At 48.5% G+C, this 25,209-nt stretch overlaps 1 protein-coding gene and 1 pseudogene across 2 annotated transcripts; one reads left to right on the top strand and one right to left on the bottom strand.

Moving 5' to 3' along the window:
- Positions 1-240: 240 nt before the first annotated feature.
- Positions 241-3,983, top strand: LOC110575442 (annotated as a pseudogene).
- A 123-nt stretch (positions 3,984-4,106) lies between these two features.
- KIF2C (kinesin family member 2C) lies at positions 4,107-24,323 on the bottom strand. Of its 2 annotated transcripts, XM_021683832.2 has the most exons (21): positions 24,163-24,303; positions 23,000-23,094; positions 20,311-20,412; positions 20,092-20,140; positions 17,375-17,497; positions 15,216-15,338; positions 14,583-14,683; positions 13,865-13,960; positions 13,367-13,421; positions 13,119-13,281; positions 11,098-11,188; positions 10,789-10,852; positions 10,621-10,712; positions 9,691-9,833; positions 8,464-8,668; positions 8,240-8,350; positions 7,109-7,176; positions 6,690-6,795; positions 6,480-6,593; positions 4,857-4,980; positions 4,107-4,760 (listed from the first exon to the last, which is right to left on the bottom strand). In XM_021683832.2, the coding sequence occupies exons 1-21, from the start codon at positions 24,224-24,226 to the stop codon at positions 4,678-4,680; spliced, it is 2,172 nt and encodes a 723-aa protein (XP_021539507.1). In that variant the 5' UTR covers positions 24,227-24,303; the 3' UTR covers positions 4,107-4,677. The 2 variants fall into 2 exon arrangements, with proteins under 2 accessions (XP_021539507.1, XP_044769945.1); XM_044914010.1 differs by lacking the exon at positions 15,216-15,338 and having other exon boundaries at positions 24,163-24,323.
- Positions 24,324-25,209: the final 886 nt, after the last annotated feature.

Below are 25,209 nucleotides of genomic sequence, written 5' to 3'. Positions count from 1 at the left end.
GGCTTGGGTCATGATCTCAGGGTCCTGGGATCGAGTCCCGCATCGGGCTCCCTGCTCTGCCGAGAGCCTGCTTCTCCCTCTGCCTCTGCCTCTCTCTCTGACTTTCATGAATAAATAAATAAATAAAATTAAAAAAAAAAAACTATAGTGATCAAACAGTGTAGTATTGGCACAAGGACAGATATACAGACAAATGGAATAGCATTTAAAATCCAGAAATCAAGTTTCTATCCTGGAACCATGGCCCAGTTTGTCCATAACCTTGCAGAGAAGGCCCCGGTGCTAGTGGAAACTGCTGTAACTTACTCAAAGCCTCAGTGGGCTGATGGGCAGATTGGCCGCATTTTGGCACTATGCCAAGGTTGAGCTGGTTCTTCCAACCCCTGCTGAGATCCCTACAGCTATTCAGAGCTTGAAAAAAATAGTCAAGAGTGCTCAGATGGGTAGTTTCAAACAGTTCACAGTTAAGGAAACTCTGCTGAATGGCTTGGTGGCCACTGAGGTGTGGATGTGATTTTATGTCAGGGAGATCATAAACAAGCGAGGCATCACTGGCATAATGTTTGAAGATCAATCTTTTTTTTTTTTCTTTAAGATTTTATTTATTTGACAGAGAGAGACACAGCGAGAGAGGGAACACAAGCAGGGGGAGTGGGAGTGGGAGAAGCAGGCTTCCTGCGGAGCAGGGAGCCCGATGTGGGGCTCGATCCCAGGACCCCGAGATCAGGACCTGAGCTGAAGGCAGACGCTTAACGACTGAGCCACCCAGGCACCCCTGAAGATCAATCTTTAACATGTTTATATTTTGTTTATTATTTGAGTGTTCTTGGATCATTTGTGATCAGGCTGGTTTTTTTTTTTTTTTTAAAGATTATTTGTTTATTTGACAGAGAGGGAGAGAGCCCAAGCAGGGGGAGCAGCAGAGGGAGAGGGAGAGCAGGCTCCCCGCTGAGCAGGGAGCCCCGACACTGGGCTTGATCCCAGGGATCGTGACCTGAGCCAAAGGCAGACACTTAACCAACTGAGCCACCCAGGCGCCCCTGGTCAATTGATTTTCCAAAAAAGGTGCCAAGTCAATTCAATGGGAAAACAACAGTCTTTTCAACAAATGGTGCTGGAAATATGGATAGCCACAAGCCAAAAAGTGAATTCAGACACCTCACACCATGTACAAAAATTAACTCAAATTGGGTCAAATATAAGAACTAAAACCCTTCACTTAGTGTGTTTTTTAGATTCATCCATTTTGGGGGCACCTGGGTGGCTCAGTTGGTTGAGTGTCCAACTCTTGGTTTGGGCTCAGGTCTTGATCTCAAGGTCATGAGTTCAAGCCCTGCATTGGACTCCATGTTGGGCGCCAAGCCTACTTAAAAAAACAAAACAAAAAAAAACCCAACACTAAGTGAAAGAAGCCATAGAGTAAGACCACATATTATATGATTCCATTTATATGAAATGTCCAGAATAACAAGTCCATAGAGAAAGGAGATTAGTCGTTGCCTGGGGCTGGGGTAAGAGTTGATTGGGAGGTGACTGCTAACAGGTATTGGGTTTCTTTTTGGGTGAAAATGTTCTGGAATTAGTGGTGATGGTTGCCCAATTAAATGAGTATACCAAAACCACTGAATTTATAGCATGTGAATTTTATTTCTTTAAAGATTTTATTGGGGCGCCTAAGTGGCTCAGTCGTTAAGCATCTGCGTTCGGCTCAGGTCATGATCTCAGGGTCCTGGGCTGGAGCCCTGCATCAGGCTCCCTGCTCTGCGGGAAGCCTGCTTCTCCCTCTCCCACTCCCCCTGCTTGTGTTCCCTCTTTCACTGTGTCTCTGTCAAATAAATATTTTTAAAAAAAAGATTTTATTTATTTAGGGGTACCTGGTGGCTCAGTCTGTTAAGCGTCTGCCTTCGGCTCAGGTCATGATCTCGGGGTCCTAGGATCGAGCCCCACATCGGGCTCCTTGCTCAGTGGGGTGTCTGCTTCTCACTCTCCCTCTGGCCCTCCCCCTGCTTGTGCTCTTTCTCTCAAATAAAGCCTTTAAAAAATATTAAGATTTTATTTGAGAAAGAAAAAGCATGAGCAAGGGAGGGGCAGAGGGAGAGGGAGAAGCAGACACCCTGTTGAGCAGGGAGCCCGATATGGGGCTCGATCCTAGGACCCCGAGATCATGATCTGAGCGAAGGCAGACGCTTAACCGACTGAGCCACCCAAGTGCCACTATATGTGAATTTTAAAGAATGTGAATTATATGTCGGGGCACCTGGGTGGCTCAGTCGTTAAGCGTCTGCCTTCGGCTCAGGTCATGATCCCAGGGTCCTGGGATCGAGCCCCGCATCGGGCTCCCTGCTCCGTGGGAAGCCTGCTTCTCCCTCTCCCACTCCCCCTGCTTGTGTTCCCTCTCTCGCTGTGTCTCTGTCAAATAAATAAAACCTTTAAAATAAATAAATAAATAAAATAAATAAAGTATGTGAATTATATCTCAATAAAGCTTTTTTTTTTTAAAGGTCTGGCATATTCAAGAAATAAAGGTCAGTGTAGTTGGAGAACAGTGAGTGGTAGGAGATAGTTTATTCACTCAAAAATATATATTGTATGCTCACCGTATGTTCTAGATATTGTGGATATAGTATTAAACAAAAATCTTTGTTCTTATGTGCTTAAAATAGCTAACTAGCACTTATATAGCATTTATTAAATATGGGACTTTGTACTTACCGTGTGTATATCAACTCAATTTTCCTACCACCTCTATACCAGTATTACCTCCACGTCACAGATAGCACAAAGATGTGAAACCCACATAAGGTTCTGCAGTCAAAGCCAGGCTGTGTGGCGTCAGAAGCTGGGCTTTTAACCTTGAACTATTCTGGCCAAACTGCATTACAACTGGACCAAAAGAGGAAGGAGCTGACCAGGCCACAGTACGGCACTCAGAATTTATCCTTTGTGCGAAGGGATGCTATTAAAGAGTTCGGAGCAGGGGCGCCTGGGTGGCTCAGTCGGTTGGGTGGCTGCCCCCGGCTCAGGTCATGATCCCAGGTTCCTGGGATTGAGCCCCACATGGGGCTCCCTGCTCCACGGGAGGCCTGCTTCTCCCTCTCCCGCTCCCCCTGCTTGTACTCTCTCTCTCTCTAACAATAAAGTCTTTAAAAATAGATAAATAAATAAATGTTTAAAAATAAATAAATAAAGGGTTCAGAGCAGGGGATGACTTCTAAGAATGCGTCCCCATTAGGAACATGTATGGTATTCCAGGTAAGAAGATGGGTCAGGTCTGGTAAGGTCTTCATTTAATCTTTCCAGTTCTGTGAGGTGGGTTTTGGTGGCCCCATTTCACAGATGAGGGAGAAAGTTAGGTATCTGGAAGCTTTGAAGGCCTCAGAGCTAGTGCTGTCTCTGTGAACTTGGTTCAGCTAAATTTCTGAAGCCAGGTCCTACAGTTGGTTATTGACTGGCACCTTCAACTCATGCAATGAGGTAGAGAATGCGCCTGTTTTATAAATGAAGTAACTGAGGCTGGGAGAGCCAGAACCTGGTCTGTTCGACCGAGGTCTTTACTCTATAGAGTTTCTGCAGTAGCCCATGTGCCCCACGCTCCCCACCCACCTTCCTGAGGCCTTTCTAGAATACATATTTGGTTGTGTGGCACTTAGACTAAAAATGTTTTAGTGGCATATTACTATTTAGATAATTAATGTTCCATGACAAGGAATCTGGAACCCTCCAGTTCCCAAATTGTCCATGCTCTATCCTTGGTTTCTCAGTCCACTGGCAAACTTCTAATTTTTCCAGACCAAACTGGTGTTGCTCATCAGATCCTTTCCCATCTAGCAAGCCAAATGCCTTCTTGTCAGTGTTGCCACAGAATCTTTTAATGTGACTTGAGCAGACCGTAACTGACAGAGCACCATCTCTTTTCTGCTTCTAGCTCCTGGCCCCAGGAGAGGACCTGGGACCAGGGAAGCACCGAACAAGGCAGGGGCTGAGGCTTTACCGCATCACTGAAACTGCAGGTGTGGATCCGGCCTCCTTAGGGAGAGTACAGAATCAGCACTACGGAGAGTGGCGGAAGTGTCTGTCCTTAGTCCTTCCCACACACCACTCAACAGATTGATTTTTCCCTCTTTCTTTATTGTTAGACACAATGTATAAACACGTAAAACAGAAAACAGCAGGGATCCTCTTGAGCCTGAAAAACCAGCAAGGAAGAGATCCCAGAGACTTTTTTTTTAAGTACAAGACATAGTGCCTGAACCAAGGGCATGGAAGGCAGGCCAGAGCCAGCAGAGAGCTGGACTAAAGGCTCCTTCCCTCTCCCCAGAGCCAGGATAACCCCACAGAGCACCCCACCAGTAGCCAGTCCATACAGGCAGAAGGCCACCCAAGGGAAAACTCTATACCAGAGAGTCTTCCCCTCCTGGAGAGAAGGTAACACCCTTCCCATCCTCTTTCTTCCCATTCTTGCTCCCTTGAGGGCTACAACTGAGGAAAAGGAAAGTAGTGTCCCATGTCACTCTGACCCCCTCCCCAGCTGCCTCGGGCCCTCATACTTGGCATTTACCAAAGCCTGTCCCAGCTCAGACCCTGACTAGTCCCACCCGGCGCCCAAAGTTTGCTGGGGAGGGATGGAGAGTGGAAGAGGCTGGGTGTGAAACCAAACAGATCTTTTATTTGCAGTCGTCACTGGGGCCGTTTCTTGTTGCTTATTTGTTTGCTGGCCTGCTCTTCCAGCTGCATGGCCAGGCGCAAGGCCTTGATGACATCTGGAAGGAAGGGGTTGGGGGGGCACTGTGGGTCAGCGGGGGTCTCAGAGGCCCCTTTCCCTCAGGGCAGAGGCCCCATCCTCCAGCCATACCCACCTCGCAGGGCTGAGAAGTGCTTGGCTTGCTGGACCAAGGCAGACTCTGCCTTGTTCACGAAGGTCTCCAGGTCATAGTCCGGCTGCTCGGTCATCTCAGAGAGCTCCAGCCAGCCTGGCCCTTGCTGTGGTGACACGGGAGAACCTTGTCAGTTCAAAAATGGTCAAACCAACTTAGCAAACCCTTCCTGCTCCCCTACCACCTGCAATGCAGACGACGTGCACGAGCTGCCCATTCCTTCGGCCACAGCCCACACTCTGCCTCCTGACCTCCTCGTGCAGAAATCTTCAACTGAATCCATCCTCTGTCCTGCCTCCAACTTGTCCCTCTCCCCGGGTCAAATGAATGTCACAATCTGTCTTGAGACCACACCAGAAATGGGAGCAGCAACTTTATTCTTTTACCCTGCTTGTCCCCAGATCCTACCAATTTTGCCCCTTAAATGGCACCTGAGTCTCATGTCCTCACTCCAGTCCCATGGTGGCCATGGCCACACTCTGTCTAGGCACCAACACCTCTCTTGAACTCTTAACAATAATCTCCTAACTGCTCTTAACTTCGAAGTGCCTCTACTCATGCTCTCCCACATTCCCAAACCAGGCTCCACATTGCACCTAAAGCTCTGATAAGACCATGTCATCTGATCTGACCACACTCCACTTTACTTCCTTCAAAGGCATCCACTGCCCTTTCGACCAAGTCCAGGCCTTGGGAGTGAACCATGGGCCCTCTAGCTGACCTGGCCATGGCCTTAACTCCATCATCTGCTCACTCTTTTTGCTTTGGTCAGAGTGAATCTCTCATTCTTCCTGAAAGTACCATGGCCTTTCACACATTTGTACCCCTGAGCACTCCAGGGAGGGAGGACAGGCTTAAGCGCTTACTCTTCATGTGCCCTCCTCAGTTCAGAGTGGCCCAAGCTCCTTTCTGTGCTGCACCCTGAGCGCCCCCCTGGCAGAGGGCACTCTCGGGCCTCCCCTCCCCCTGCAGCAGGAGTCACAGCAGCACCAGCACCCAACACCTACCACACACTAACTGCATGCTGTGCACTGCTTTAAAAGCGTATCACTTAATCCTCAGACACAACCACCCTGTCTTGCCCATTTTAGAGATGAAGAAACTGAGGCCTAGTGATGATAAATGACTTTCATAAGGAAATCAGCTTATAAATAGAAGAGTCAGGATCGATCTAGTCTTATTTTAGGGCGTACTATCCATACCTCATGTTTTTGGTCTTTGGTTTCAGCACAGCGGTTGACATACAGAAAGTACTCACCAAACACTCGCTGAATAAACAAGCCAAGGTCTCTGCATATAAATCACTCTCCAAAACCTCAATCAGGAGCATAGAGGAGAGACACTAGCTCTGGCTAGGAAGATGGAGGAGAAAGGCTGTGTGGGCCAGGCTGGAGAAGGGGGTATGTTAATTAGTTGTTCTAGAACAGCTAGATGAATAGGTAGAGAACGAAGGAATGCTAGGTAGAGGCCTGCCTCTTGCCATCCCTATCTGAAGACTTGTGGGAGCAAAGCCCAGGTCACGTTCAAAGAATGGTGCTAAGCACCACCGAGGGGTTCTGCTAGTATGGATATCCAATCCCTCCCTAGCCAGGGCCAGCTCCTCACTTGTATAATCTCCTTGAGCTCCTCCACGGCCCTTTCCTCCAACTCCCTGATCTGAGACATGGCTTCATTAAAACTGGACATCTGGGAAGATAGTTCCTCCTCTTCCTTGGAGAACTGAAGGGGCCAAAAGGAGAGGTAGAGCAGTATGGTCTAGTCCCGACCTCAGCAGGCCACATTTCCGTTCTGCCTGGCCCCACCCCCACGCCTTACATTGCCTGTGATCAGGGACCCATGAGAGCTGGCTTCCACCTCTTCTGTTTCCATCTGAGTTGGCTGCTCCCCACTGGACCCACTGTGGGGGCTCAGCTCCTTGACCCTGAGGAAACAAGAAGGTCTCAGAGCCCACAGGAGCCTCCTTGGCACTCACAAGACTGCAGCACCACTCAGACCATGAGGCTCAAGGGGAGAAGCAGCTTTGACTTTGGCCTAGAGGACCCATGTTGGCTCTCGACCAAGGCCTGAAGGGGACTGGGACAGACCATCTAGCATCATGTCTGAACTCCCAAGTCTCAGATTCACTGAGTCACAGAAGAATATACAGTAGGCACTGAGACTCCAGAGCTCCCTCCCTCTTCTTTTCCTCCCTCCTGCACCCCTCTCCCCATCCCACTGGTCATGGGTACCAGTACCTGTCTGCATATCTTAGTGTGTTTAAAGTATATTCACAGGAGCTTATGCCTGGTGAGATCATAGCAATCTGCAAAAGGGGGAAACAGGCAGTTAAGGGTTGAAGATCACAGGGTAAGTGCACTAGACCTCCTCCTGCTGGAGACTGCCAGGAACTATCTATTTGAGCTGCTGACACCCACACAGTATTGAAGCAGGAAGCTAATAATTAAGCACCCATTCTGTGCCAGGCAACTTGCCCCATGGGCACCGAAAATTAATGCACCTTGAAAATGGGTTCCTGGTGCATCTGGTTATCCCCTCTGTTGCTTTAGCACTTTATTGATCCTCTCACCAAGGTCATATCTTAAGGAGCGGTGGCTCCTGCTGGAACCTTCTATTCAGCTGGGCTCAGGAATGATGGTTTAGAGCTTAGTCAGAAATTCCCACCTTCCCTAGTAGGCTGGGAAGAGGAGATTCCTTGGAGGGGAAGAAGGGCAGACCCTAGCTAGCAGGGCTTGTAGATAAAATAAGGGGACAAAAATCATTTAAGGCATAGCCCTTTCCTATCTGCAAAGCTGGGAGCCAACAAACCTGAAGGAAGCCATAGAGGAGATGAGAATTTCCCCCTCCTGCTTTCCCATAGCCCTCCTTCTGATTTCTGGGACCCCATTTCACCAGGTAAGGGAGCATGGACCATCCCCAAACCAAGAGCTGCCCAGACATACAGTAAAGCGAGCATATCCTTTCCTTCCCTCTTGAATAGGCAAAGAGGAACTTGGTACTAAAAGGCCAGGTGGGGGCGGGGTGGCAACTGGGGGGTACAGTCAGTTGAGCATCCGACTCTTGATTTGGGCTTATGTCCTGATCTCAGGGTCCTGGGATTGAGCTCCATGCTGGGCTCTGCACTTGGCGAGGAGTCTGCTCGAGGATTCTCTCTCTCCCTCTCCCTATGCCCCTACCTTGCTCGTGCGTGCACGTGCTCTCTCTAATAATTAAATAAATCTTTAAAATAAGTAAGTGAATAAATAAAAGGCAGCAGGGGATGCCCAGTCAAGATCAAGTCTGGAAACCCAGGTGGCCAGGGGCGCCAAACCTGCCCACAGACAGGACTCAGGGTCTTTCTATACCACCTCCAAAGTGACCCTACTCACCATGCAGGTCCTTGAGTTCTCCCCGATAAAGGAGTCCCTCAGCACCTGCGTCAGCTTGCTCTCTCGAAACGGGGTGTGAGCCTTGTTCTGTCCCAGGGCCCTGATGCACTCCTGTGGGAGAGCAGGAGCCACGGTGGTCCCTTCCTTCCTTCTGGGCCGCCCACTCCCTCCCTCCCTCCACCAGGAGCCCTCCAGGCCAACCACCTCTGTCTAGGCCCTGCTACCTTCAGAGCCAGGAGGCTCTTGTTGATTTCTGCACCTTCCATGCGGGTCTGCCGGTCAGCACTGGAAGTGTCCGCACCTCTCTCATTCCCTGCCAGATCCACCAAAGAGAACTTGCCATGCACTCTCCCTTTGGCTCGAAGAAGAATCTGGAAGCAGGCATGGGAGCGGGAAGAGTTGGAGTTGGCAAATGTCTGCCCAGAGGTCCTGTGTCAAAGGAGAGCAAAGAAAGGCTATGAGCCTCTGAGGTTACCAGCCACTGTGGCTCCCCAGAGTTCAAGCACCCCACTCCACAGCACTAAGTTCTCTGGTACAAGGGGCACAAGTCAGGACTCAGAGCAGTCCTGTGTCTTCTTGTCCGGACTTCTGTTTTGTCCTCCGTGGGCAGCAGCTCTCCCTCCAGCTCCGGACCTAGCAAGTTTTCCTGGCAGTGAAAGTACTGGATTCTGTGCTAGGACCTTAGCCAGACCCAACAGCCCAACAGCACATGGGGAAGGAGTGGCCTGTGTTGCAGGGCCCAGGGGGAGAAGGAAGGGTTGTCATGAATCACTTGTCAAAGCTTGAGGGCCCTGAGGAGGGCAGCCCGTTCCCTGGGCCTCCATAAGCCAGCCAGCACCCCACTGCACCATGCCTGGTGGCAGAGCACTTCCCTAACTCTATAGAGGAGCTAGGACCCCATCACTTCCAGCCTAGAACATACCCAGAGATCCTGTCTCCTACCGCAGAGGGAGAGAAGAGCAAAGAAAAACCTAGAGAAGTCAGGAAGTATGCTTTGGGGTAAGAGCCTGGAAATAAAGTCTGCCTTTCGGGGGGAGGGGAAGCGCCGGAGTGGCTCAGTCGGTTAAGAGTCTGCCTTCAGCTCAGGCTCAGGTCATGATCCCAGGGTCCTGGGATCGAGTCCCACATCGGGCTCCCTGCTCAGCAGGGAGCCTGCTTCTCCCTCTCCCTCTGGCACTCCCCCTGCTTGTGCTCTCTCTGTCAAATAAATAAATAAAATCTTAAAAAAAAAAAAAGTCTACTTTGGTTAGATTTAAGACACTTTGACTCGCTCCTGATGAGCCTCTGGCCTGGGGTCATCTGCCCTACTGAGAGTCCTTAACGCAGGGGCCCTCACAGCCCTCACCAAGCTGCAGAGAGCGGCACTCTGTGGAAACGTCACTGGGCTTAGAGCGAGGGTCTGTCACCTGAACCAGGGATTGGGGGGCCCTTCCCATCACCAGAACTCTGACCTGCAGGCACTGCCTACGTCGATCATCTTGATGACATCATCGGCACAGCTAACCAGATGCTCCTGCAGCCCCACCACCTGCACCTGCTGCTTGCCATCTTCCAGCACACGCAGCTTGGCTTTCTTGTTGAGCAGGTCGAACAGCTGTGCCAGGCAGGGGAACAAGGCTAAGGCTGTCAGGGGCCGGGCACCCCACCCGACACCCCCATCCTTCAGGGCCTGTCCCAGCTTAGAGAAGGCTGGCAGCAAGGAAGGCAGAGAAGCTAAGCCGGGTGCAGGGCAGTACCCCTGAAAGCCGAGTCAGGCTGCCTCAGTGTGCTCTGACTCTTACTTTGCTAGTTATGGGAGCCTAGACCCGTACCCAACAGCTCCGGGCTTATTCCTCATCTGCAGAATAATGACGGTAATACTTCCTCAGAGGTTACTGTAGTGAACGAATGAGTTGAGACATGTGCTTTAGCACACGATACCATATCAATAATCCACATTAGCTATAATTATTATTATTATCCTTGACAGCCTGCTCTGGGGAAGGCAACTCTGCAAAAGCATGGAGTGTAGAGAGAGAGGGTACAGAGTATAAGGGGTGGAGGAGAGAGTGAAAGAGAAGATGAACAGAGAATGAATGTACACGATCAGGGGAAGAGTAGAAAGGTTATAAAGGAGGTGGGTCAAGGGAGGGCAGGGCACACACAAGGCAAGCTGCCCATGTGAGAGGGGGCCCTGAGGAGTATTGCTGCCCTACTTGTTGAGCTTGGGCCCCATCTCATCATCAGATGAAATCTTCCACACATGTCCGGGCAGAGCAGCCCATCAAAGGCTTGACGGCCCACAGGTTGTTTGGTTTCTACAATTTCTAGCCAACCTCAAGGATTTAGAAAGTTCAGGGGCCCCAACAGTATAAATAGGGGGCTCCTTGCCAGCTAGCTACCTTTCCATTATAGATCTCGAAGAATGTCACATAGACTTCCAGGCCCAGGTTCCGGTAGCGGGGCTGATTCTTCAGGAGGAAGACATCTCGGGCTATGGAGAGAGCCTGGATTAAGTAAGCAGCCTGGCTTTCTGTGCCCAACCCCGGTGCGGCAGAACACATACTTACAGGCCATGGCATAGATCCCTTTGGATGCTTTCTGGGCTTTCCCAGAGAGGTCTCCGCCCATGGTCTGCAAGGGAAGGGGTGGAGGACGGTGGTACATACAGGGCCTTGGGCCTAGGCCAGAGCACCACTGGCTTCATCGCCGCACCAAGGCCGAGACGCTGCCCCTGCAGAGGCGTGTGGCCCTAGAGTATCTGCTGATGGAGTGTCTGGGCCAACGGCACTTTCTGCAAGAAGCTCACCGGCTTCCTTTTCAGGGACCCGGTGAGATACCATGGGCAGGTCTGCTCCCAGCCAGGCCTGAATACTCACATGTGTCTTGCCGCTTCCCGTCTGGCCATATGCAAAACAAGTTGCTTTTCCCCCTTCAAAGATGGTCTGGACCAGTGGCCTTGCTGTGAACCTAGGAGAAAGGATAGGAGAGAGTATTTCTCTCTCCCTAAAATGTGCTTCCTAGAATGTGGTCCTGTTGGCTCTTTCATTGCAGAACTCCTGGGGTCTTCAATTCCTCCTTCCAAGCACTAGCACTCCTCTCCTGCAAAGTGGTCCTACCGGACCCCAGCCCCACTAATAAATTTGAAATTCTTCCAACCAACTGGGGAGGGCTGGACTGACCTGCCAAGAGTAAGCAGGTGGTCTTCACTCTAATTGAGCCACCAGCCCTCCCTCCAACCCTGGAGACCCAAGGTGAAACCCTGAGCTTAGTAGCTGACCGCCAGCATAAGAAACACTACAAAGATCAGCGGAAACCCTCTAAAGTAGGACCTTAAAATATTTTAGGCTTTGTGGGCCACATAGGTATCTCTCACTTTTTTTTTAAGGTTTTATTTTTAAGTAATCTCTATGCCCAATGGCAGGTTATAAACTCATAACCCTGAGATCAAGAGTTGCATGCTCCACCAACTGAGCTAGCCAGGCGCCCAGCTGTCACATTAAAAAAAAAAAAAGATCATTTAAAAACATAGAAACTATTCATTCTTAGTTTGAGAGCCCTTTTTATAAAAAGGGATTGTGAGCCAAATTTGGTCCATGGGCTGTAGTTTGTCATCCTCTGGTCTGGAGCAGTCCTGATAATAGAACTTTCTGTGATGGAGCGCCTGGGTGGCTCAGTCGGTTAAGCATCTGACTGTTGGTTTCAGCTCAGATCATGATCTCAGGGTCAGGAGATGGAGCCCCACGTTGGGCTCTGCGCTCAGCGGGGATTCTGCTTGAAAGATTCTCTCCCTTTGCCCATGTGCGTGCTCTCTCACTCTCTCCCTAAAATAAATACATAAATCTTAAAAAATAAATAAATAAAAGAACTTTCTGTGATAATAGAAATGCTCTCTACTGTGCTAATAGCAGCCGAGGCCACATATGGCTATTACGCACTTAAAATGTGGCTAATATGACTAAAGAATTGAATTCTAGGACGCCTGGCTGGCTCAGTTGGTAGAGCATGTGACTCTTGATCTCAGAGTCATGAGTTTAAACCAAAAAAAAAAAAAAGAAGAAGAAGAACTGAATTCTTAATTTTATTTTTTATTTATTTATTTTATTTATTTATTTATTTATTTATTTAATAGATTTTTATTTATTTATTTGACAGAGAGAGAGATAGCGAGAGCAGGAACACAAGCAGGGGGAGTGGGAGAGGGAGAAGCAGGCTTCCTGCCGAGCAAGGAGCCCGATGTGGGACTTGATCCCAGGACCCTGGGATCATGACCTGAGCCGAAGGCAGACGCTTAACGACTGAGCCACCCAGGCGCCCTTTTATTTTTTATTTAAATAGCTACATGATGGAGTGCCTGGCTGGCTCAGTCAATGGCGCATTTGACTCTTGATCTCGGGGGTTGTGAGTTCGAGCCCCACCTTGGGTGTAGAGATTACTTAAAAATAAAAATCTAAAACAACGGAACAAGAACTAAAAACTACATGAGGCTTGTGGGTGCTGTATTAGACAAAGCAATCCCAGTGTGTGCAGAGTCTGCTAAGCTTAGTGGGTAACAGAGTGGCTGCATAACATACTGGAAGAACCCCTACAGCCTGCCCAGCCCAGCCTCAGCAGAGTGCAATGCGTAATACCTCACTTATGAGCCATTCAAGGATGGGCTGCTAAAGATGCAAAATGGGATATGACAAGCCCAAGCTGGGCCTTCCTGGTGCCTGGGAATTGGAGTCGGAGTCAAGGCTGTAGTCAGAGCCGGAGCCAGCTCTGTGACAGCTGATCCAAAGAAAATACGAGATCAGGAAGGTCTCAGAGTTCAGTGTGGCTGTGAGTAGTGTTATCACAATGTCCTGCATGGAAAAGAGGAAGGCTGGGAGAAGGGGGAAAAAAAAGGCAAGAGACTAACCTGTAGACAACTTCATTTGAAACTGTTTCATCAAATGCAAAGTCAAAGCAGAAGGCTTGGTTCTCCAGATACTTTGTTAAGTCCACTTTTAACTTGGGCTCGTGGACCAAGAGGAGACACTTGCTGGGAACGGAAATCACATCAATTTCTTTCTTGGCCAATTCTGCAGAAGGAGAGTATTTCAGGGGATGATTCCTGGACACGGAGGATGTCAGTCCAGAGCCTCCTTCTGACTGATCAGGGCTTACCTTGTTTATTCAGCGGGCGTTTCCTCACACAGACACATATCCTGTGCTCTTCGATCTTCAAGAGGATGAGAGAAGACAACCAGCCAGTGAAAGGTCAGAGCAGTATTGAAAGAACCCCTCCTCTTCCAGTCCCGTGTCTGGCCCACTCAGGGGCCAGGACCTGACACTAGGACCCCTGCCTCCGCTCTGCTCTAGAGCACAGCAGACAGCTCTGAATTTCCTTCCCAGTTTCCTCACTCTGCTGCCTACAGGTTTCAGTGCTACTTGCATGGTTATTAGTAAGGATCTAGCCAACCTATGCAAGTGAGGAGGGTGGGAGTTTTGGAGATCAGACTCTCCCATCCAGCCTTACTAGCTCTAGCCCACTAAAGGGTACTGAAAATACCTCAAGGGTGAGTGGAGGTTCCTGTAGGGTCTCACTCTCCTAAAGGGGAAATTTGTCTCTCAATTGTACACTTACTCAGGAAGGAGAGGTAGAAGCCCTTTGGGCTTACTTACAGGATCAGTCACAGTAAGCGGATGACATTCCAAAGTGGTCCGAAATTCTTTAATCATCCGGGCGAATTCCCAGTTTGGAAAGCTGCTGTCATACTCCTGTTTGGGACAAGGGCGAAAAAGGACAGATGGCTGACATGCCGACATATAAGTGCTCTCAGAGCTCAGTGCTAAGCAGCAACAGCTCTTTACATGCATATAGCCCTTCAGTTGACAAAGCCCCCCCAGTCTTAACTTCCTCCCACCCTGGCTCTAGGCTGAGAACTCACGAACAAAGCCCTGAAGATGGAGACTGGCAGGGGGTTGCCTAGGCATGTACCAAACCACTCTAGGAACTAGGGCCAGAGCCACTCTCCCCTTTTAGGAGCCCAGCAGGTTGAGATTCCCAAGAGCAATGAACCCAATTGAGAGGAAGTGCTCCAAACTGGAACTCCATTGCAGCACTTCCCCCGCCCCCACCAACACAACTGGGGGGGGTGGGCAGGGAAGCAACTCTGCCCAGTAGCTCCGTTGCCACCACACATATTGGTCAGCATGAAATATTCCTCACCCGAAGGCTTCAGAAACTATCTGACTTATTTCTTCTCTGAGTCCTGAGAAACCAGTTAAATGTCCTAGATATCAGAACTGGAGCCTCAGAAATGCTGGGGCCCAACTGTATCTCTGTTGCTGGTGAGGGTGCAGGACATCTGTCTCAAAACCCTTGACCTAAGAAAAGTACCTGTGCTCGCTTTATTCTCATTTCGGAGTTCTGGGCCCTCTTCTCTTCTCTCTTGTTCTTCATTTTTTCCATTTCCTTCACAATACAGGATTTCCTCCGAACTGTGGGGAGCAGGGGAAAGGAAGCCCACTATTACTTGTCTAGGCCAGCCGGCCTACTTTTCAGCTGCTGTACTGAGTCCTGGGTCTTTCCTAGACCCTTTTTTTTTAAATGACCACATGCAAGGAGAGGCAGCAACAGATGTGACTGTTGGGAGGGCCAAGCCCGCAAAGTAAAGACTTGCACAAGCACTCTAGGCCTAACCCAAGCTCTCTCCACGCCTCTGTGGCATTTTCTCACAATCAGAAGAGGGGATACCATCCCTGATTGATCTTGATGGTCATTCTGGTTTATCTTTCAGGTGTCGGCCAAGACTTGAGCTGTGACAACAACTCAACTACATCCGAGGGCTCCTGTCAGCTAGTGGGGACAGGGTCACCTCTTGTGAAAGACTGATGCCAAAGACACAGGAAAACATGCCCCCATGTGACAAACATGGTTTGAACTCAGGTGCCAAAGCAGGACAGGTTTGGGACAGATGGAACAACCTGTCCTGCACCAGGAGCAGGAGAGCAGACAGCTCGGCACATCTACCTGAGTTCACAGGGTTTGCAGAAGAGCTGCCTCGGATGGAATGGACTTGCTCTTCCACTTCCTCGCTGACCATCGTCAATGGTATTTCAGCCACTGCCGGGCAGGAGGGCCTAGGGGGGCCAGCTGTGGGGGAACAAGAGTCACTGGCGAAGCAGGCAGGCATACCAGAGCTGTGCTCCTCTGAGCCCTAGCAGGTCATGTGCCAGGACGGGGGCAACCGACTGCAGCTCAGCAAGGGCTCAGGCTCCCACAGTGTGATCAGAGCTTGGGCTTTTCCCTTCACCTCAGCCCACACCCTGAGCCCAGTCAGTCTCTCTACGAGGGCTGGCTCCTGGGATCAAAATTCTTGGGAGGGTGGGGTGCTTGGCTGGCTCAGTCAGTAGACAGTACAACTCTTGATGTCAGGGTTGTAAGTCTGAGCCCCATGTTGGGTGTAGAGATTACTTAAAAATAAAATCTTTAAGGGGCGCCTGGGTGGCTCAGTTGGTTGAGTGTCCAACTCTTGATTTCGGCTCAGGTTGTGGTCTCAGGGTGGTGAGACTGAGCCCCACTTCAGGTGAGTTTGCTTGAGATTCTCTCTCTCCCTCTCCTTCTTCCCCCACCCCCCTGCTTTCTCTCTTTCTCTGTCTCTAAAATAAATAAATAAATCTTTAAAAAATAAAATCTTTAGGGTGCCTGGGTGGCTCAGTTGGTTAAGCGACTGTCTTCAGCTCAGGTCATGATCCTGGAGTCCCGGGATCGAGTCCCGCATCGGGCTCCCTGCTCGGCGGGGAGTCTGCTTCGTCCTCTGACCCTATCCCCTCTCATGTGTTCTCTCTCTCTTTCTCTCTCATTCTCTCTCTCTCAAATAAATAAAATCTTTAAAAAAAAAAATTTAAAAATTAAAAAATTAAAAAAAAAAATCTTAAAAAGAAAAAAATATATATATGTGTGTATATATATCTGAAAGGGTATATAAATAGCTCAGTATGGACTTCACCACAAAGGAAAAGCCTCTAAAGGCCTGAAGACTTTAGGCTTGACCCAAGCCTAGGTTCTCAGGCCAGGGCTTTCTACTCATTTGGAAGAAAAGCCAGGATTTTCTGACTTCTCCAAAGCCTTGGAGCCTGGATGGCTAACAGGAACAGACAGAAAAGCCAGGAATAACAGGAAACTGAGTAGAACACCTGGGTGGCTCAGTCAGTTAAGTGTCTGCCTTTGGCTCCGGTCATGATCTGAGGGTCCTGGGACCAAGCCCCGCATCAGGCTCCTTGTTCAGCAGGGAGCCTGCTTCTTCCTCTACCTATCTGTCTCTCTCTCTCTGATAAATAAATAAAATCTTAAAAAAAACAAAAAACAAAACCAGGAACCTGAGCCACAACTAAACATACTGATTCAACCCAGAAAGGTACATCCCATGATAACTCATTACTTCCCATACCTGGTTGTGACCCTTTTATTTACCTTCATTTTATTAGAGCTGAATTTGACATATAAGACGTAATGACTGTATATCTTACAAAATCTGCACCTGCTTTATCTAATGAAAGTTAGCAACTAAAAATATTTTTAGGGTTTTTTTTAAAGATTTTTATTTATTTGAGAGACAGCATGACTACGGGCAGTGGGAGAGGGAGAAGCAGACTCCCCACTGAGAGGGGAGCCCGACACGGAGCTCAGTTCCTGGACGCTGGATCACGACCTGAGCCGAAGGCAGACGCTTAAACAACTCAGCCACACAGGTGCCCTTAAAAATAATTTAAAATTCCATTTATACAAAGTCCAAAGTTAATTTATGCTATCAGAAGTCAAGATTATAGGTACCCTTAGGGGCTTAGGAACTGTCGGGAGCTTGAGGGGGGGCTGTTGGGTTGCTAGTAATGCTCTGTTTGATCTGGGTGTTAGTTACATGAGTGTGTTCAGTTTGTGAACTATATACTCAATGATACATTTGCTTTTCTGTATATATATTATGTTTCAATAAAATTAAAAGAGTAAAATGAAATGATTTCCAAATAAGGGAGCGGGGGGCAGGGGGGGGGGGAGCACGCCAGAACAGAACTGAAGCCATTCTGAAGCCAGGGGAATGTAGGAATCTCAGGATATTCTAGAACAGGACAAGGCAATATATGAGGAGCTGTTCCAGAACCTCAAACAGGGAAAAGAGATTCATTACTCACTGGGAGCTGAAAACTGCTTGCGGGAATTTGTAGACACTGGTAGCTCTACCTCCATATCATTCTCCTGAGTGGTAATGCGAACCTCTGAGACAGTAGACATTCGAGTGGAGCGGCTGCGGAGACCTGGAGAACCAAGGGCAGTGGCCAGTCAGTGCAGCGAGATCAGGAGGGCCAGTGGGGGCCACTGGGGGGCAACCCTCCAAGATTCTGTATAGGGTGAGACGGGTCCAGACCACCAGGAAAGGAGCCCACCAACTTCCCGTTCCTTCTACCCGAGGAAAAGGAAATATTAGAAAGGCCAAGTACTAGTGACCCCAAAACTAATCTGTTCGTTCTGCCCATCTGAGAGCTCCCAAGAGCAAGGACATCTCCCACAAGAGCATCTGTCTCAAGTAAATGGAGGGACCTTACAGCCAATCTGAAATCCTTTCTGAAGAGGCAGACCTAATCTCTGAGAAAAAGCATTATTAAACCTTAACTACAGTGACACCTACCACTGTACAATCTTCCCATATTTCAAAACAACACTGTAAGGTAAATATCAGTGTTCCCATATGATGGAAGGGGGGAACGAAGGCTCAGAGAAGTTAAGTGACCTGCCCGTTGTCACTCAGTCAGTAAGTGTTGGAGCCAGGATGGGAACCCAAGACTGTCAAGATTCCAAACGCTGGGCTCTTCCCACTGCTCCAGGATGCTCTACAGAGCCAGGCCTGGGCCACATCATCGGATCACTACATCAGCAGGGTCAGTTACATTGATTTTCTGGAATCTTAGAAGAATGCTTAAGTGAGAGAAACAACTGAGTTGTATTTGAATTCTTGTTAACTTCTACCCATTTATATAGTTACCCTCCATAAGAGAGAAACAATTCATCACCTACGAAATAAGTCAGAAACTTGGAAATAGAACACCCGGTGTAACATAGGCAAACACCAACTTGTACTGAATTTCTGAGTCTCCTAAGTCTACGTTGATCTGATGGCTCTATATAATCCATGTCTTTCATTAAGAGCATAGATTATTGGGTGCCTGGGTGGCTCAGTTGGTTAAGCGACTGCCTTCAGCTCAGGTCATGATCCTGGAGTCCCGGGATCGAGTCCCGCATCGGGCTCCCTGCTCGGCAGGGAGTCTGCTTCTCCCTCTGACCCTCCCCCCTCTCATGCTCTCTCTCTGTCTCATTCTTTCTCTCTCAAATAAATAATCTTAAAAAAAAAAAAAAGCATAGATTATCATCATTTTCCTATTTCCTAAAAGATTTGTCATCTTGTGTTTCATTTCTACTGCTGAATAGCCTGTACCCGTATTAGGATTTTTTTCATTGACGGGGCTGGGGCAATGTCCTCTGAGGACAGGCATATGCAGTAAGACCATTCCAATTTCTCTTGCAGGTCCTTACAGTATAGCTAGCAAGAGGGCCAGCACCCCACCACTCAGGCCCAGCCCAAGCTTGCAATTGCACCACCTTCCACCTGGGATCCCCCCAACCTGAAGGTCCAGGCAAGTGGTTTCTGGGCCCCTGTGGTAGTTGGACCATGTCAGGGCAGTGATCACCCCTGGTTGGGACAGGCCACATAGGCTTCGAGGGATAGCTGGCTCTGAGTCATAAGTTGGCTTTCTTGGGCAATTTGCACCTACAGCCACCCCACCCCCCATAGCTACAGACTATTGTAGTCAGAGTTGGTGTACTCGGACTACTTCCGTGGAGAAAGCCCCACCCTCTCCTAGACTTCAAGGCAATGCTATTATTCTTCCCATCCCACCCCACCCCTGATCTCCACAGCACCATCGACTATACTTCCAAATAGCCCAGACCTAGTTTTCCTCTGGGCCTGCTCACCACCTCACTCCAAGGCACACTGTTCCCTTGAGGAAAGAAAACAAGCCCATGAGTGGCTGCTTATTGCTCTGGATTCTATGGGAAAGGCTTCTAGGCCAATTGGCAAATTTCCCAAATATATCAAGTCCTTGGGAGGTTGGCCTAAGGGCTGGATTCTTTTTTTTTTTTTTAAAGCCGTAGGATTGAGGGGCGCCTGGGTGGCTCAGTTGGTTAAGCGACTGCCTTCGGCTCAGGTCATGATCCTGGAGTCCCGGGATCAAGTCCCGCATCGGGCTCCCTGCTCGGCGGGGAGTCTGCTTCTCCCTCTGACCCTCCCCCCTCTCATGTGCTCTCTCTCATTCTCTCTCTCAAATAAATAAATAAAATCTTTAAAAAAAAAAAAAAAAAAAAAAGCAGTACGATTGAAGTACAACTCGCTGTGTCCGGAGATAAAGTAAACACCCATGAAACTATCATAATAATCAATGCCATAAACTTACCCATCACGTCCTAAGGTCTGTTTCTGCTCCCTTTGTTTTGTATTTTGTTTATTTTTATTTTGTTGTTAATATAAGATCTACCCTCAGAGTAAAATTTTAAGTATACAATACAGTGCTGGTAATCACAGACCAGATGTTATACATGAGATCTCCAGAACTTATTTCCCAGAAGTGAAGTTTCCCATGAAACTTTGTACTCTTTGACTAAAATCTCCCTATTTCTACCTCCCTGTAGGTTGGATTCTTCCTTACTAAGATGCTTGGAAGACAGCACAGGACTCAGCCCACACAGAGCCACCTGCTAAAGTGGAGCAATGAGTCTATGTCACAACTTCCTGTGCCCCAGGAACATTATCCCAGGCACAAACCCCATGATGACAAGCCAAGAGAAATCCATTTACCTTCCTTCGGAGCAGGAATTTTGGAGTTGACTGATCTGCGTTTTTGTTTCTGAAAAACAGAACAAACCATCACAATAAATGGTTCCTAACAATATTCAAGGATCTATCTTAGGTCCATGTGTTATGCTGAAGTCCTAGGAAGTCCCAGAAAATCAGCAAAAGCCAACAAGCCAAGCAGATCATCTGGGGCACTGTTTCGGCTGGATGACAAGCACCTACCTGGACCGTTACATTCTCTTGCAGGGGCAGATTATCCTTTGGGTGTAAGGGAAGAAGTTGTAAAAGTTCTGGGTTTATTGCGGCCACATCATCAAAATCAATCTGCAAAGAGCAAGTAAAAAGTTTTAGTGGAACAACATAGCTTCTTCAATGCAATTGCATCTCTGCAACCAAGGCTACCCCCAAATTCAGAATTTACCAACTTTAAGTTCCACCAAGTACTAATAACTATAAACAAATAGTCATTAGTCATGGTTTACCATCTAGATGGATATTGGTTCCTGATTGCCAAGCCAATGGTAGATGTCAGTGATGAGAACGAGGTAAAGAGGAGGGCAGACAGACAGGCAAACAGGTAGTCCACAGTAGAGCTAGGCCACTTGGCTCCCCTACTGTTCTGCTGGGCAGGGGGTCCTGCTGGGCACAGTCCCCTGAGCACCTCTTGATGGCTGACACGGAGGAGGAAACGAGTTCTAACTGTCCCGGAGATAGTCAAAATGGAGGGCCGTTCTGGATCTTATGGGCGGGGACAAGTTCCCGAGAGCTGCTACATAACCCTAAGTCTACCTACATTTTCTACTGGGCCCAGAAACTTCTTCCCCAGTCACGGCTTCCTTTCATGCCTTCCCTACTTCCTGCTCATGTCTGTAATGAGGTCACAATTCTAGGTTTACATCACCAGAGTCCTGCAACCCTCTAGGAACAACTCAAACTTCATGAGCACAGTTCACAGCAGTTCACAACACAGTACCAACTTGGTTATCTGCATCTCAAAATGTTTCCAAGCTGAAGCATGTACTCCAGGGTGAAAGCTTTACCTCCTACATATGCAACCTATATTTATTAACTAGCTTATTCAAACATTTATTAGGCACAATTAAGGCAGTAGGGGGGGAAAGTATTCAAAGATGAATGAAGACATATATTGCCCTTGCCTTCAGTTAGCTCATATTCTAATGGCGAAGTCATAAGCACAGAGGGCTAGAAACCAAGGCAGCACAGGACAAGAATAGAATCACCAAATGCAAAACCTGGTAAGTACTTCGGGAACCACACTTCTGTCCCCGTTTCTTGGACAGCTACAGACCCTTCCTACATACTCCTCCTGTTTCTGACACTTAAACCACAGAAAACAAACAACATAGGAGACCAATGATCTAACCCTAGTTCTGACATTAAGTAACTCTCACACTGATGATTCAGGGTGAACATCCCAGGAGGAGGAGTAAGAGTGACAGTGTGAAGGCAGCAAGGCACTAGGCATGGTCACAGAGTGGGGGCCGGACCCATCTGCCCCTGGCCCAGCATACTTTGGAAGAAGAGCGTATGGTACAAAGAAAAAGGTTGACTGGGGTCAGATCCTGAAAAGGCTTTGAATGCCTCACTAAGACGTTCAGACCTTTTTCCAAAGGCAGTATTGAGCTGGAGTGAGACCCTACAAGAGCTATATTTCTAAACAACAAAAACAAGCTAACAAACACAAACCACAAGGAACTACTAATAGCTGGTTAAAAATAATTTTAGGAACCTCTTGACTCAAGGGCAGATAGTGTAAAGTATTCAATCCTTTTATTTCTCAAATATACCACCTAAAGATCTGCATACCTACCAGAAGGCACTATGCTAGGCAAGTCCTTTTCCTGTGTTATCACATTATGCTCCAGGAAAGGAGGTCCAGGTCTGTCTTATTCACCTCAGGATGCCATCTGGCATTTTGAAACCAGTACAAAATTATCTGTTGAATAAATTCTCACGACAACCTTATGAGGTAGATATTATCATCCTCGCTTTTTGGTGAGGAGATTGAATTTCTAAGAAAGTTGAAAACGTGCCTCAGAATACAAAATAGTGGCAGAGCCAGACTAGAATCCAGGTTTTTATACTTCTAACCCAGTGAACTTTTTACCACACCACAATGCCTCTAAAACATAAATGCTTTAGTCACACCTCTTCTCTTCTCAAAATCTTTCCAAGGCTCCCCAACGCCTACAGAATAAAACCTTAAACATGTTAGTGCCAGAGATGAAGACCCTCTGTCCCCTTTTTCAACTGTCCAGCATCCTGAGCCTTCCACTGCCTGGAACAAGCTTCTTCACTAGTCCCTAGAAGGGCCATCTCACTGTTTCTGCTAAGCCTTCCCGTCCCACCCCCACCAGTCAAGCTCATCCTCAGTGAGTTACCACCTCTGAGCTGCTCTAGCAGTATTCATCTGTGCCATTTATCATAAGTTCGGTTCTTTGGTGTTTCAGAAATACTTTTGTCTCCTCAACGGGATTATCAGTTTTGCTCCCCAAACTGTCATAGGTAATTTGCACTCAGAAGCTAGGGTACATAAGCAAGGTTTTAGGATTCTGTGCAGTTTGTCTTCTACAAACACACCAGAAACTGTTGATTGCTTCAATTTAGACCAGGCCTGACTAAATAAAATCCTAAAGCATCGAAAGAGGACCGTGTTTAAGATTAGAGAGGACAAGGCAGCATCAGAAACAAGGCTCTCACAAGTTCCATTTCCACACAGATCTTTTTGTTTTTTTTTAAGTAATCTCTCTGCTCAACATGGGGCTAGAACTCAGGACCCTGAGATCAAGAGTTGCTTGTTCTACCGACTCAGCCAGCCGGGCACCCCTTCACACAGATCTCTTAGGGAGGAAGGTGTTAAATGTGGTAGAGGCATTCTCACAGAACTTACCTCTTTGCCCTTTGTGGCGTCTCCTTCTATCCATTCCACTGAAACACAGGATTTCTCCAAGTTCACAGTCCTTACATTGGCACTGTGGATTATGCCTACGGTATGAAAAGTCCAGTTTACCCATCTTTTTCACTTTTAGAATCCCACAGAGACTCTAATGTGGAGTTGACTTGAAGGAAGCGACAGCTGCCTTTTTCTTTCTTTTTAACACTAGAAGATAATATAAACCTCCTGGCACCTCACCCTTAGAATATCCCACCATGAGGTAGGCAGGGAACAGGTCTTAAAACTGAGCTGCAGGGGCGCCTGGGTGGCTCAGTCGTTAAGAGTCTGCCCTCAGCTCAGGTCATGATCCCAGGTTCCTGGGATCGAGCCCCGCATCAGGCTCCCTGCTCAGTGGGAAGCCTGCTTCTCCCTCTCCCACTCCCCCTGCTTGTGTTCTCTCTCTCGCTGTGTCTCTATCAAATAAATAAATAAAATATTTTTTAAAAAACTGAGCTGCAGGGGATAAGGATTCACCCCCCACTCAAAAGAGTGCCTACAGTGAGGTGAAGGTATGTCTGGGCAGAGAAGTCACTAGTCCTTCGGTACTGTTCCTCAACACGCACTGAGGCTCTAGTGCCCTCAGGTTTCCCTACCTCACTCCTGACATTATGTCTGACCATTCTCCTAATGACAGGGTATTAGACCTGCCAGAGATGCGGTAGCTGCTTAACCAAAAAAAGAGAACAGATTTGCACGCTCCTGTAGAGCAAGGATCTTTTCTGCCTGATTAACCCTGAATCCCAGTGCCTGACATACTGCAAGTGCGGAATATTTAGAGGAGAGTAAAGGGGCCAGGAAGCCGAGGTCCCTACCAAAGCAAGGCAATTTCAGGGGAGAACTCTGGAGGCGAAGTGAATCTAGCAACCCTAACTTCCCTAGGAGATCCACTGACTTGGAGGAGCCCCGCCCACTTCCGAGAACAGGCAGGGGAACCACCGCCAGTGGAGGCCCCTGGACCTGGGTAGAAAAGACCGACGGCCGGTGCAGACACGCAGTCCAGGTGGAGGCGGGGGAATCCTCAACAGTGTCTCGACCCTGCTGTTTGGGGGGGGGGGAGCAGTAATTTCAGCCGTCTCACAGCCCACGGGTCCCCTTGACCTCGCGACCCCGCCCCTCACCATTACTGCGTTGGATCTTGATGGTGAGACCGGGAAACAGGCGGGCCTGAAGCGACGAGTCCATGGGCAGTCGCCGGGAAGAGAAACACGAAATGCAAAAAAAACCACAGCTCCGCTAACCCTATCGAGTCTTAACGCCGCGCAAACCGCCGCAGTTTAAATCCCGCGCGCCAGCGTCTTTCATAACGTCATCACGCTGCCACCGACCTCGCTTCCGCCAGTCCGCGGCGCCCTCCACAGCCTGTTGGGATATGTAGTCTCGGGTCGGTTTTCCGGCGCCTAGGACCGCCCACCCGCCTGGCCACACCCCCCCGCGCTGGGCCTACTGGGAGCTTGGCAGTAGCCGGGTGGGAAGTTTACTTTTCTCGACGTTACACGGAAAGCTCGCTGCGCTGCAGGGTTCCCCAAAACTGAGAAATTCCAGTATGGTGTTTGAGACTGTGGGGTCCCTCAGACATCCCGACTTCTTCAGTTACTAGCTCAGTGACCTTGGGTAGTTTAGAAACTGGACTCGCGGTTTCCTTCTTTGCACAATGAAGAGCATGCTTTCTCCCTCACGGAGTTACTGCGAAATTTAAATGAGGAACTATGTTTAAAGTGATTGGGAGACATTACCTGGACATTTATTGTCTTCCACGTGCTAGGCATGGTGCTGGGTGCTAAAGATAATAATAGTGAACAAGATACAGTTCTTGCCCTCCTTGACCTAACATTTCTATTTTTTTTTTAAAGATTTTATTTATTTATTTATTTGACAGAGACAGAGATAGCGAGAGCAGGAACACAAGCAGCGGGAGAGGGAGAGCAGGCTTCCCGCCGAGGAGGGAACCCGATGTGGGACTCGATCCCAGGACCCTGGGATCATGACCTGAGCCGAAGGCAGACGCTTAACGACTGAGCCACCCAGGCGCCCAACCTAACATTTCTAATGTGAGCAGGGAACACAAAGAAGCAACATGTAAATTACAAATTGTGGTAAGTGCTCTGAGGGAAACTGAGATCTGAGATAGAAAATAATGGAGGAACCTACTTTAGATAAAGTGGCTA

Source organism: Neomonachus schauinslandi, chromosome 4 (assembly GCF_002201575.2).
Source record: "Neomonachus schauinslandi chromosome 4, ASM220157v2, whole genome shotgun sequence".
Lineage (NCBI taxonomy): Eukaryota > Metazoa > Chordata > Mammalia > Carnivora > Phocidae > Neomonachus > Neomonachus schauinslandi.
Note: the sequence above shows the minus strand (reverse complement) of the source record. Positions and strands in the feature narration are given on the sequence as shown.